The sequence below is a fragment of the Zingiber officinale genome, chromosome 6B (assembly GCF_018446385.1).
Source record: "Zingiber officinale cultivar Zhangliang chromosome 6B, Zo_v1.1, whole genome shotgun sequence".
In the NCBI taxonomy this organism is placed as follows: Eukaryota; Viridiplantae; Streptophyta; class Magnoliopsida; order Zingiberales; family Zingiberaceae; genus Zingiber; species Zingiber officinale.
In genome coordinates, this window is record NC_055996.1 from 124,345,750 (window position 1) to 124,360,706 (window position 14,957).

At 34.5% G+C, this 14,957-nt stretch overlaps 1 protein-coding gene across 1 annotated transcript; it reads right to left on the bottom strand.

Moving 5' to 3' along the window:
* Positions 1-1,744: 1,744 nt before the first annotated feature.
* LOC121989353 (methyltransferase-like protein 17, mitochondrial) lies at positions 1,745-14,771 on the bottom strand. Its single transcript, XM_042543342.1, has 12 exons — positions 14,547-14,771; positions 14,199-14,467; positions 14,019-14,092; positions 13,823-13,917; positions 13,258-13,355; positions 6,732-6,815; positions 5,172-5,252; positions 4,950-5,054; positions 4,770-4,865; positions 3,684-3,763; positions 2,862-2,950; positions 1,745-2,410 (listed from the first exon to the last, which is right to left on the bottom strand). The coding sequence occupies exons 1-12, from the start codon at positions 14,680-14,682 to the stop codon at positions 2,079-2,081; spliced, it is 1,539 nt and encodes a 512-aa protein (XP_042399276.1). The 5' UTR covers positions 14,683-14,771; the 3' UTR covers positions 1,745-2,078.
* Positions 14,772-14,957: the final 186 nt, after the last annotated feature.

Consider the following 14,957-nt stretch of genomic DNA (forward strand, 5'->3'; position numbering starts at 1 on the left):
CACACAAAATCATGATCAACAAAGATAATGAGATCTCAAGTGAAGGGTAATTTCAAGTGGAAAAAAAACTACCTTAGGATAAATGATTCTTCTCATACTAAATTTCTAACAATACATAATTTATCAATGTAATTAAAGAGTCTAAAATACAAGACTAATAAAAAGAACGAGACGAAACAGGAGAAAAGTCATCTGCCTTTAGAATTAATGAGGCAAAATTTGAATATTTGGATAATTAAAGAGACACCCTTTGATCTTATAGTTAATTGAACAAATTATTATAAAGTAAAAGACTATAAAGAAAGCATAAATTATCATGTTAAAAGAATTAAAAATATGGCATTTAATAATGAAGGGCATTACTAATTTACTATTAAGTAATGTAAGTTTTTAGAATATCATTTTAAAATTATATGTTTTTAGCTTTTTAATTAACATTTGAAAATGGCATTACCATTACAATAGTACATTTAAAAAACTTAAATGACATTTTGTGTTATTGCATTTGAAAATAATTATTCGATGATAATATTTATTGAAGGGCATTTATAATTGTCACTTATAAATAACATTTATTGCAATGCCACTGATATCATTTATAACATTGTAGTTACAAGAGAAAAAAGAGATGTGTCAAGTTGTTTGGGGAAGAGCTTGATGCATGCGACAAAGAAAACTTCTTTTGAGTTCCTTTTCTTCAATCCTTGTCTTTTAAAAAATACAAAACTTTCTTTTGTTATCAATTATACTTAAATTCATGAATCATGTACATAACACAGAACATCAAAAACTACACATGAAAATTGAGTAGATGAGGTTGTTTGATAGAGAAGAAATAATTGAGGTAGCAAGGTGGTGCCACCTGATGTGCGAAAGCCAAATTGAGTGGTACTCGGGCAGGATTTGCAACCAGCAAAAACCGAATTGAGGTAGCAACATAATGTCTGGTTTGTTTGTATTCATGATCTCTAAAACTCCAGGCCTTGGTCAGCAATAGAGATATTGTTCATCAATGCAAATCATCAATTAATATCCATTCTTGTCTAAAATGAATATTAGGAGACAAGCTTGAGTGAATAATTTATGCAAGAATTAAGACTAGATACAAAGCATATTATATATTTTATGTGAATAAATTCATATACAGTATTGTTAAGGAGATGGACTTGTAACACTAGGCATACTTGTTCGGATGCATATTTATTTAATTTACACATTGGTGATAAATAATTCTTATGCTGTCTTAATGGAAATTCACGAGCTGCATTTATCCGCTTTTTGTTAATGTGGCTAGTATTCAAAGCTGATGATAGTAACAATGCCATAATTGAGAGCAACAACCAAAAAAACAAATGAAAGAATCACTAAAAGGGGCAAATACAGCGAGACAAAGAAAATAATCAATAAATTATACAAGTATATAGGTAGATTTGGACAGAATTGAAAGATATCAAATGCGACAAAAAAGATAATTTTGCTCGTCCTAAACAGCCCAATATTAAATCATGATAAATAAAAAGATAATTTTGCTCGTCCTAAACAGCCCAATATTAAATCATGATAAATAAAAAGATAATTTTGCTCCTCCGAAACAGCCCAATATTAAATCACGATACATTTTTCTTAGAGAAATAAACCCCACAAAATTTGACCCCTCGCCCAATGTGACAAACCACCACCCGAGTACCACCAACTGTACTATGCTCACGAGGGCAAGATATCAAAGATAGAAAGAAAAAAAATGTGAGTAAAATTCTACTTGACATAATAATTACAATAAATTTACAATATCCAAATATTATTAGCAGTATAATCTTACAAAATGTTCGAGAATAAACCAATAGATTATTGTATTTTAGTGTCTATTTTTAATGGAACAATATGAAATCTTAACTTGGAAGAAAAATCTGTTGATCCTATTTGTGCTCACATTCTTTGATTCAAAAAGGCCAAGGAAGAAAGCATGTAACTGAATCACCCATCTATTTGGTCTCCAGTTGAAATTCCATCCTGAAAAGGAGCCGTAATTTAACCTTGGTCTGGAAGCAATGACTCTAGGCTTGAGTTTTCAAGCGTATCTAACATGGCCAAAGATCGCCCCAATGAGACCTCCGAGCCTGAAGGTGTAGATCGGGGTTCTTCCTTTGTGTGACTACCACATGCTCAAATGCACCCTCAGAGCCATCCCTTTTAGTTGATTTACATACATCCATTTGTACTTGCCTTCCCCTCCGTACCGGAGGGTAAATGATCCGACCCCAACCACTCCCAAGATTAGCATGGACGTCTTCATCATAGTCTTCCTTGTCATTTTGATGGAACAAGTTGGTTTCTGCAGTATCAGAAGCATATGGAACTAGTGCATTTTCAAATGAACTCTCTTCATCATTCCTTGTTGGAAACTGATCCTCTGCCAAAAAGATATATACAAAAATTATTGTCATTAGCAGAATCTTCCTGAAGTACTAAAATATCCAAGAAAGATTTCATATGATTACACAAAAATAATAAAAAAAGACAGCAGTTTGCATGTGCAGAAGGGTTGATTTGGTTTTGCCAGAAATTCAAGCAGTCAACTGTTATTTTTAGCATAAAAAATAAAATAATTAGAGTAAATTGTGCTAATCATATCATAGTAAGTCTATTCAGTTTATCTATAATCAAAATGACAATCAATCAGCTTTACCCATGTTCGGGATTTCTGCAATCAAAATTTTGAAAAGTTGTTAAGTTGATTAGATAGCACGGTTTCAAATAACAAAGAAAAATGATATATCTGTCTATTAATCAAAAACATTAGATCAACCCATTTCTTTGAATGAGTTGGCTGTTTAAAATTAAGACGGCAAAGGATGGCTAACCAAAGTCAATGATAAGATCCTCAGGGTTTCTCTTAGCCAGTCGCTCTTTAAGTGTCTCAAATTCCATACCATCAAGTGGCCATCCAGCTCTGTGCAAGACAAAAGGAAAGATAAAGAATCAGAGTTCTTTACATCATCGGAAGTACTAAAATTGAGAGAGCATTAAAGCAATTTTCTTTACCAAGAAAATTGAGATACAAAACATATATAACAAAGTTTATATTAGAAAAAAAGGTTTTTAACCAAAGAAATAATTTAATTGAGATTTCATCATTAGGACAAGTGCAACTAATAATCAAGCAATGGTAGACAAACTACAAAAGGGTGATGGTGGTATGTGATAGTGTTTTTAGGAAACATGCAAATATGTAACTAACATTTCAACATGCATAAGAAAAAAAATTCAAGAGAAGAAACATGATAAAGGCAGTGTACCTATCTAATTGTAAGTGCAATCAACCACCGTGTGATTAGACACTAAGTGCAACATCTACATCATAATAATAATGATGATTGCTGATGTACCAACCAACACTGTTGTTTGTGCTATCATGGACATGATATGGGTGCTTACTTTGCTATCATGTCAGCAACTTGTAGTCATTAGCTCTAACAGATGGATCTGAATAGAACATTTTTGTAAACTTGAAACCAACCAAAATTAAAAAGAAAAATAGGGTTAGGGATGAAGAGATTATATGCATGGATTTAGTCACCTATATCATATGCATAGTTTAAAAGGTATACTTTATATCACAATGAGTCAATAGCCTCTACGTTAATGAGAATACTTTCTACTATGTTTCTTTTATGGGTTCTTACTGTGGTCTGCTGCCACGTCTTAAAGCGACAAAGCAGAATTTCTCATCCTCAAAACCACGTAGTGGCTCGCCTTTCGACCTCTGGAGATACATTAAAAAAAAATCAAATAATTAGTCAACAGAAGATGAATTTTCATTGATAATTTAAAAATAAACATAACATTTTGAACGTCCTGAATGAAAGATGCTTGCCAATTGTCAAAGATGCACAGAGACAACTGCATGGCACTAGACTTTCAGAAAGCCTTAAAGTGATGCTTTATACAGTTTAATATGTTCAAGAATCAAAAGAAGCAAATATTGATACCTAAACCTGCAGAGTGAACTCAATAAGTCGGAAAGGATCATCACGTTTCCTAGGGGTGTCAAAAATGAACCCGACCCGACGACCCAACCCGAGTCGACCCGAAAAAAATCAGGTTCGGGTTGGGTATTTTCGGGTTCGGGTTGACTCGGGTTGACTTAAATATAGGGTTTTGTAGGTTTTTTTGGGGTTAAATCAAATTTTATTTTAAAAATTTAGATATTTTATGTATATTTGTATGATTGGTCGGGTTCGGGTTTAGGTGTTTTGGGTTGAACTCGGGTTCGGGTCGGGTTAAAAAAAAAAAACTTAACCCAACCCAACCCGACCCGATCCACCCGAATTGACACCCCTGTCGTTTCCAGATTAACTGTCACAATATTTGGTACCACATTCCTAATTTCATTTTACTGAAGATTTATTTAGTGATAATAGTTGCTTGGTGAATGTCAAAGTCCCTTATTTTGTGACCTTTGACTTCTCCAATTAGAACCGTTAGGAATTCCTAATATATTTTAATTATTTATTTTAGGGATTTATGGCAGAGGTACCAATTAATATTTATAGATAATACTAATGCATTCTATAGATGAAGGTGGAATTACTCTATAGAAGTATGTTTGACTAAACTCTCTACACTTTGACAATAATCTAATCTAATATCAAATAAAGCTCATAGCGAAATCTGTAAAATCTGCTCAACTAACTTCCCTATTTCATAAACCAATTCGACCCTGATGATTGAACTAAGCCCAAATACTGACAAAGCCCACAAGCAATTACCTTGTATGCACGTTGTGATGTTGTTCTCTCAAGTCGTTGAACAAAATGACAGTATTTACCAGTATTCTCCAGAGGACAGCGTCCGTCATGAGGGCACTGAAAAAAGAATAAGCAAGTCACAGGAAAATAATTACAAAAAATTTAATCAAAAATATTCCAGAAACAGTCAAAGAAGCTCACAGGGGCAACCACAAATGCACCATCTTTAAGCATGTCATCTTGTCTAACAATGCTTTTCACATCACTAGAAATGGAATTTGATAGTCCAAGCTTCTTGCGGCATTTCTTCACAAGCAAGTGATGCAGAAAAGAGAATCAATTATAAAGTATATCAAAGCCTTTATCAAATTAGAAAAAAGTGAGACATAAAAAACAAGTGACTAATCGGAACAGTCAGCTTACCCTGTTCTCCATCCAGAGGATATATGAACGCATTTGGGTTATAATTTTGGATCCATGTGGAGTCCCAGGTTCCAACAAAACCTAGCCCAAACCACCTTTTTTCTCAGATAAAATGGTATAAAGAGATGGATCAAAAGTCAAACAAGTAAAATATCAAGACTAAGTCAAACAAGCTCAACATCAAAACTAAATGACTAACCCAAAAAAGGGCACAAAGATATTATTGTTAATACAGAAACTATAACTGAAGACAATGACCATAGGAAATATCTAATTGCCATGAATCTACAAAGAAAGCACCTAAAATCATATTTTGATCTGTACAATAAAATTAATTATAACTTTCAGCAAGTTGGACTAAATATAGGCATTTACCTGCTACTAGTTAGTTCCTAATCATCTAAGGCTAGTGTGTGTTTGCGTGCGCAAGTGCAAATTCCACTTTTTTATTAGATTCCTATTTGTGGCCTAAACACCATGGAAGTAATGTAATGGCAACCCTAAACAAATCCATACCAATTCAAGGAAGAGGAAGGCAAAGCTGATCCAGACAACTGAGGTTGTCCACACTTACACTTCAGGCAGGGTCCACCCAGAAAACAAGGACCATGTTGTATTCTCAATTTCAGGGACTTTCCTTCCATGCAGATCTAAACTGAGTAGGAGACAACTCCAACTGAACCTGTGAACCTCTCTCAGATCACCAACTTCCCTAAATATCTTCATCACTCTCGCCCGCTCTACCTTGCCTACCTCATGTAGAAGTGAGGGTGCCAACTGAGTAGGAGAAATGGGGAAATATTAAAGAGAGGTTAAATTATTTTATTAGTTTATTTGCTGATGATGTCAGTAGCAACTTAATTGATTTCTACTAGAAGGCAATATCTGTTACAGATTATAAAATTTAGTGTAGATGTGTTGTGTTTAAGAATCCTTATCAGCTTGGTTAACCACCTAGGATGTATGCTAGATATAGCAACCCATCCTCTTTTCTACCCACCAAATCTAGTTTAGTCTCAGGTTGCATTAAGACAAATTTATATTTGCTAAATACATGAGGCCAACTAAAAACAGTAGTGCTTCCACATGAGGAAGAACATGGTGTCACGAAGATTCAACTATAGTTTGCCCATTCAACTAATTTGTAAATATTATCTGATTTGAGCATTCCATTTGAAGGAAATAGTTATAAAGAACAAACAGAAAGAATGTATCTGAAAGAAATTAGAGGATACAGAAAGTAGCAAGAATTTTTTCGTTAGTTTCCAAAAATTGTGCAGTTTATCATAGAAAAATAGAGTATTTTACAGCTTAGAAAATTGAAACAGACACTTTTAGCTAAGCCATCAATTAAATCTTCCTTTCTTTCAGACATATATCAGAGGTGCTCATGCACATTAGATTCAGGAAAGTATATGTTAAATATATAAGTGACAGATGGATATGATTATCAAGGTGAAAAAAATAAGATATGGAACAAATATTCATCTGAGTAATGGAACATTACTGATAAAGTAAAAAAAAATCTGGATTTACAATGCAAGGGAATGTATGGCATACCAAAACATCTTGTGTAAGGTCCCAAAGCTGGCGCAGGATTGTAATTCTGTCACTTAGTGATGGTATCTCTCCAAGAGCATAGGACTTCGATGGATTGGTAAATAAAATGTAGAAAACAATTAGCCAACAGAAAATTAATCATGTGTTTGAAATACTATATACAATACCAAAGGAATATAAATCTAATATCAATAAGAAAGAACAAGAAATACCAAGAAGAAGAATAAAACTATACGATAACCATAATCAAGTCTTGAAATCTCAGTGATGGAACTGGTTTCAGCAAGAGGAGAAGCCCCGCCTGACAAGAGGAGGAGCCTGAGGGTACCATAGTCAGGGTTTTCCATTGAAGTGTTGAAGAAGATGCAGTGGATGTGAGAATAACAGTTTCATGCTTGATTGATGTGTCTCATCTCAATGTGAGTCTTCTCATCCATTACAAGTGAGACAAGACTTTAAACCATGACCACAACTTGGTAAGACTTTATATACAAGCATATATCCACTTTTCACTTATAAAATAAAAGGAACCATTTGCCTAATTAATTCATCTCAAAAAAAGTTTAAATCTGGAAAGTGTCTCCACATCATTATTCCCCAGTAAAGTGGACTCCAACTCTATTAAGTTTTTATTCAGAACCCTAATCTAATACAGAAAATTGTTAAAAAAAAAGAGAGAGAGATCATTTCTTTGTCAAAAGTAAACTGCACACTAGGTAGTCCATTCCATTGGGCAAGGTAGCCTGCAAAAGACTTTAAAAAGAGACGATATGTATATTACGTTTACCTTAACTTTGTCTTAAGTGAACCTAAAACATGAAGAGATGTTGATATCTAGTCAACAGGGAAAGTGTTGGAATTGTCAATTCTACCAAGATTATTATAACCTCCAAAAGAAAGGTCAGCAAAGGAGAACAGAGACAGACAATCTACTTTGTGAGATAGCATATTCTTAGAGCTTAAAAATACAATGTTAATGATTTAATTTGTTTGGAAGATCTAGTGAATAACATTAGGATTAATTTTCTCCAGAAAAAGACAGATTAGAGGTATTAATCATCAAAAAAATAATGCAAATTTCTATATTATAGTCCATCTTCACGGTTAGAATGCAATTTTTTGATGGTATTAAGCCGTGTAATTACAGTCTTCGTGACACATTTGCCAATCGAATCATCGAGATAAATTATTAATTACAATGTGAGACCTATAGTATTTAGACTTTTAGGCAGCGAATGCAATACCGTTCCGTGCCACCCGGCACGGACGGTTTTTACCGTTCTACTGGGGAGCGAACCGGCACATCATGGGCAATCGTCTCGAGCAACAAGGTGTGTCGCTGAACGCTTCCAGTGCCGCAAGAGCGTCGTGGGGCGCCTGAAACATCGCAGGAGCCGCAGGCATCACGACACGATGTTTCTGGCAACGTCGCGGAACGCTTCCAGCGCCACCGTCGGTGTCACCGGACGCTTACGGTGCCACCAGCGACGTCACCGGATGCTTCCGGTGCCACCGGCATACGTCAACAGACGCTTCCAATGCCACTGGCGACATCACCAGACGCTTCCAGTGCTGCCCGAGGTGTCCGCAAGGCGTTGTAGGCGTCGCGAACGCATGCGCGCGTGGGCATCAGGGTGTTTAGGGTTTAGTTACTGTGCAAAATTAATATTCCAATTCAAATAAATCAAACATTTCCAATTTAAGTGTGATATTTAAAAGAAACTTTCATTAATGCTAATTAAATTATCCCAATAAAATATAAAAAATATATTTTAAATTTTATTAAATAATATTCTGAAATTGTTTTTATGTTTTAAATTTTATTTAAAAATTCTAAAAAACATTTTTAAAAAATTCTTAAAAAATTTAAAAATTCTAAAAAAAATTTTAAAAAATTTATAAAATTTCTAATACATCAAATTTATATTCTGATTTTTTAAATTATTTTGTATTTGTTTACTATTTTAATGTTTACTTGATATTCTAATTTTTTTACTATTTTAAATATATATTATTTAAATTATTAATTAATTAAATAAATAAACAAATAGTTAATTTATATAATTATTATATATAAAATAGTATTTTGTATTAATTTATATAATTATGATTATTTAATCTGGACATTGGAGAACTATAAAAGTTGCCTAAGCAAAATATTACAAAAAACCAATGCTTCCATTTAATCTATGCCACTCTTTTTAGTATTAGTAAGGTAACATACTATAATGTATCAATTTTAATTCGAGTTATTGATAAATCAATTTTCTTTAAAAAAAACTATATTTAATTATTTTTTCTAACAATATTAAGTTATTTAATAATGAAGAACTTATATAAAATCAATATACAACTTATTTTTAAATTATACACAATAAATATATTTATCTAATTATTATTATTATTATTATTATTATTATTATTATTATTATTATATATACCAAAACCGTATCGCACGATACAATATAGAAATTGTATCGTTCCGGTCTGGGACCGAAATATCGGTACGGGTCGAGATTTTAAACCTTGCTTTTAGGATTCAACTGTTCACTTTAGTCAACTCCATTGATTTCTATTATGGTTTGAACTTCTTGATCAACTTAATCACTTTGGCAGACCTTACCTTCTGACTCAGAAATCTATGAGTTTTATTGGATTAGTTTTACAATAACCTATTGTACCCACACAGAAACTAAATCAATAGTTTGAGCAAAAACTATAGCCATAATGACAGACACTAGCAGCAAAAACTTGTTATGCTAGGTAGAGTAGGATAAGTCAGCACTTCAGTACTCATATTAGAGACAAAAAAAAAATTATCCAGACCTAAATCACCTTTTAGAAAAGACAAAAGACCTTAAACTATTTTCTAAAGAATAACAATAAGAGATAAAATCCAATGACCTTGACTGATGTCCAACAAGTGCTTGGAACAGCTCTTAGACTCCACCGGATTCATTTAACCATTTGCACCCCATTTTGAGTCAAGAATTTCATGGTTAAGTGGTAAATTGACACCACAATCTTATCTTGCTTAAAGTTGAACCAAATTGCATAGTGCACAAAAGACAAATCCACCACTAGAAACTTCATCAGCACCGTTCAGACACATGACACCTCACCTAATGTTACAATTGCTTATTACTCCTGGCATTTTAATTCTATTCCAAGCATGTTTTAAGTATTGTACTGAGGTGCTCCTCAGCCGAAATAGTACACTTTTAGTTTAGTATCTTATCAGACACTTGGCACACTTTGGCATGCAAAAGTGTGCTAAGATGAATTCAAACAAGTTCTACTCCTTTAATTCCTTTTCACATAGTTTATAGACTTTTAAAAATAAGATTACAATTAATTAAAATTAAATTAAAATGAATTTTACTCGTTTAATTCTAAATAAAAAATTTTACTCTGTAAATAAGACCATATCAAAAATAATTCAATTAAATATAAATTTTGTTCAATTTATTTCAACATGAGTTGACATAAATTTAAATAAGTTTTCACGTTAAGTCTTTTTTTACATTAACTTGTTTACTTTTGATAATAAGAAAAATTACATATCAATAGATTAGAAAATTAAAAAAAAACAAGTTACAGAAAAACAAATGAATAAATAAAATAACAAGCATTAATTGAATCCATGTCAAGTCATCTCATCACGTGTTGACATGTGATGAAGCGTGCAAAAGCATGTTGAAGCATGCAGATGTGTTGAGTGTCCATATAGTACAATACTTATCCAAAAGAGTGACATGATTGACATGGGAGAGAATGCTCATGTCAGTTGGTATCGATTTTTGATAATTTCCTAAAAATGGTGTTTAAGTCCCGCCACAACACCACCCATCACAACATAAGTTGTTAAACCATGATTCCTAGTGAAGCTAGTTAAGTTCGTGCTTCCCCCTCTCAACATGCTAGAGGATATCCCATTTTGACAGAAGCATCATGGTATAACACATCAATCAAGGTGTGAATGTCTATAAGCACCATATGTAAGCAATTAGTAATTTTGAACTTGAATCACCAGCATCCTGCTTGATCTTCATTAATTCCCCTAGAAACCTCTAATTGTACTCCAATTTCACATGGAAAGCACAACATGAAGACATCGTCCGTGCAAAAGATGTCCTCCACGCACGATTTCAACTTGCCACTCTCACTACCAAACACTAGCCACTGAATCATCAGCTTGAATTGCTTCTAGAGTCACACATGCTTCCTTCAGCTCCTCAACTTTTCTAGTTTCAGCAGACTGCAAAAAGACACTCATTAGTTCTCCAAGTAGGATCCTCATATGTATGCACCCAGTGATACAAACAATTTAAATTTCTCAGGTATTTGTCTTGCACACAATCCTTATTAACTCTTCAAACCTTCTAGGATTCAACTTTGCTGCTTTAACTTTATGACATCAATTACTCTTGCAAACCTACTCACCCTCTCTAACATCTCAGCATAATGCTTTGGTAGATTTTCATACTTATGGTCACACTAGGAGAGCAGGGTTCAAGTTGTGAAACTTGCTTTGCTACTTCAATAAACCTTTTCAATAACCATGCAAGGCTCCAGCTAGCTTTAAAATCATTATACTAGCCAAACTCCAAGTAATTCCACTACTTCCCACGAAGTAGACTTTATTTCAAGCAAACTCTCTAAAACATGATGTCTTCCAAGGACAATTTTCACCACCATTGATGTGCTACTCGCCTCAGAGTTTTTGGGAAAACCTGACACAAATGCATTCTGTAATTGTGTCCAATGGATGTGTGCTCTATTTGTATGTGTTCATGCATAGAACTCAAAAGTTTTTTGGTATCATCTCATCCTGTATCTCCAAAGTGAACGGAACTTGGATCTCAAGCCTCCTCAATTCAAACTTTATCAGATCTTCCCTTTTAGTTCATAATCTCTGCAAAATTGCTCTAGCTTTACCCTCTAAAATCCCTTCTTCTTACTTGGATGTTTCAGTTCCTCCATAGCTTCCTCCACATTGTAACATTCTCCCAATTCCACTAAACCCCTACTCCTATGCTCAACTTTTCCTTTTCCTATAGAAAATCCAAGGAACAATCATTCCATCCTCCTCAATATTATTCAAAATTGTGAATTTACTAATTCCTTTGTGTCTTTATCGTTCACAATTAAGTTACTTGGCACCTTGAAACATATTACCCAAAACCAGACAATTTTTTTCATTTATAAAGGAAAGGTCACTTGCTCTTATTTTGCTTACGCCATCTTCTTGACCAGCGAAAACAGAAATTTTAGCATCATTTGTCTTCCTCCTTCAACTCCATGCCTATCCCTATTTTCCGACAAGGAATGTCAAATTTGTTATGGAAAAAACTTGTAATGGATTACAAAAGTTTGCTAGTTTGAAGTATGGTTGTAAACAAGCCAAGCTTTGTGTTGTTCAAGTTTGTTTGAGAAGGTAATTGAGCCAAATCAAGCCCAAACTAAAAATGAACCAAGCCATTGAAATGGTTGTTCAAGCTTAGCTTGGTTTTTTTTTTTCGAACTTGAGCTTGAGCTTGGTTCATTTAGATGTTATCAAACTCTTAATTGAAGTTTGTATGATTGTTTGAAACTTCTACATTTTCAAGTTTGTTTGGTTGGTTAGTAAGCTTGATATTACAAGCTTGTTTATTTATTTTGAGAGCTTTTTTATTTTTTTATAAATTTGATAAAAGATTTGTTGATAAGCATAGTTCACAAGTTTTGTTTGTGGCCATTGTTAATCTCTTTTCATGAACATTAATAAGCAAAACACATATGTGTTCAACCTTGTTCATTTAGTTTAATGTGTTGTTCAAACTTGCTCATTTAATTGACCTTGTGTATATTTAACGGGCATAAATAAGCTCTTACCAAACCAAACAACAATCTTTCTCACAAATGTTTGGATCATTAACAGCCCTAGCCTCAAGTTTTAGCTCCAGCCTTGACTAGAGCATGGCTAAAGAACATCAGTTGGGAAGAATCTAATTGAATTGGGTTAAAGTTGGATGGCATTTGCCCGAATTGCACTAAATATGGTCAAGTTTGGTGGGTTAGAGTTGTGGGAGATTCAGCACACCCAAACTACGAATGATGATGATTGGAAAGGAACAAAGCCACATGACTAGATAAGCTTATGTGTTACCCCAAGCCAAGAGTAGGAACGCCAAAATATACATCTAAGAAGAAGCACAAGGAAATTTGTTTTCCATCTTGCCAACCTAGATGTAATGCCAGGTTATACTCCATTTTCGCAATTGTGAGGATGATCTTATTGCATTGCCATCAAGTCAACGCTAGCAGAAGGGTCCACAGGATTTCAACTTCACATGAGAAGATCTTATGAAGGATAGTCCCACATTGACTAGGGATCTAACACTGTAATATTGGTTGGATTATCCTACATAACCCATCATAGAGAGAATATAAAAGAGGAAGTATAGTGTTCTACAAAATTATAATACAATATTACTTGGACAATATAATTGTGAATTTGGGAAAAACAAAAGTTTGGAGATCTTACAGAAATCACAAGATCATGTCTTCTGTCATGCTTATCCAGGCTGCGATTTAGGGCTTGAATGCTATCATAACTGTGGATTATTGGCAGCCCTTTCAAATCTATAACAACGATGAACAATAAGTAGAGTAATCTAATATATTGTATTCCAAAATATGGTGTGAATCTGCCTTAGTTGAATTTTGATATCAAGTTGCTAGCACATCTCCTCAAATATGTTTAACATTGAAGATTACTGGCAGCCCTTTCAAATCTATAACACCGATGAATCTGCCTGTTTGCTAGAACTTTATTATGTATATTCTATTATTTTCATAATATTTTAACTTGTTTAACATTGTTTTACATAATTTTATATTGAAACAAAATGGCAAAACCGAATTATGAAATTAACTAATATGACACTTGTTGTCAACCCAAGACCATACCAATTGGAGGAATTGGAAAGCACAATGAGTTGTACCCAACTTAAAAGCAAAAAATTAGATAATCATTTAAGCATTATCAGAGAATCCTATCAGAAGTTGTGAACATAATAGCACAAAAGGGAAACATCATATCGACTTACCTTGCAAAAGGCTCTGAGCAGCTCTTTGCATCGATTTGGATGGTTCTACCAAATTAACTCTTTCTAAAGAACGAGGCCAAACCTCGCGCATTGCCCTAAGCAGTTCAAAAGATTAGAAACAACTTACACTCTTCCACTTCATTAAGAAAGACGATAATTTTTGTGGACATGTGAACTGAATAAAGAATGAGTTTACCAAAGAGCTGAGCCTGGACCAGCACCAAAGTCCAGAACTTTGGATGGAGAAAACTCTGGCACCCTCCTGCGAACCTACAATCACAAACCCACAATTCAAAGGCAAATGGCAACAAAAGGAAGGTTACCTGCCGAGAAAAAAAAAAGAAAGAGAATTTGGATGAATGCAGAAGCTTTGAACCTCCCGGAGGACCCGGTGGCATGCAGAGTATATGGCAGGCATGCGGGAGGCGACGTACGCGACGGTCTCATCTTCACTATACTTGACACCAATGTCCCCATAAGCAGACTGAATCTTCCACCGACCAGAACGAAGCACGACGGGCCTGAACGGGTTTTCAACAAGGTCACGAGAAGCGGAGGCAGTGAGCTGGAGGTTGGCGTACTTGATCTTGTTGAAAGACTGCGAGAGAAGCAGCACCTTTCGATTCATATGGCCATTCTTCCTCTCTGCTCGAGTTCAACAGAAAAAAAAAAAAAAAAACTGAATACGGCTATAATGAACAGTTTTACGAGGAATGTCGAATACCTCGGAGGAATTTCTTGATGGTGCGGCGGAGGGAGACAGGTATGAGATGGATTCCCTGAGATTGCTTGGCTGCGGCGCGGAGGGTTTCTGCGGTGAAGATCTTCGGCGAAACCTCGGGAAGCAAAGAGGCGGCCATTTCGATGGCAGGCAGCGATGAGGGAGAAGGTTTTAGAAATTAGGGATTGAAGTTGGTAGTGGATCGGATGCCACACGATCAAAAACCATCAGGCATCACAAGAATCTGGGGCAGTGTCCAGGAAAATGAAATAGGGACCTGCAAAAAAGTAGGTTCATAAATGGGTCGAACCCTTTATGAACCTAATTGTTTAGCTCAAATACGAAGTTGCAAAATCTTAGGTTGGATCATATTGTGGAAGCAGGTCGTGTCAACTTTTGTCACCCTTTGAAGAA

Coding starts and splice junctions, on each gene's coding strand:
- LOC121989353 (XM_042543342.1), bottom strand. CDS start 14,682: ATGGCCGCCTCTTTGCTTCCCGAGGTTTCGCCGAAGATCTTCACCGCA. Junction 6,816..13,257: donor GACATGATCTTGTGATTTCT/GTAAGATCTCCA, acceptor AATCCATCGAAG/TCCTATGCTCTTGGAGAGAT. Junction 3,764..4,769: donor CATCACAACGTGCATACAAG/GTAATTGCTTGT, acceptor ATGTATCTCCAG/AGGTCGAAAGGCGAGCCACT.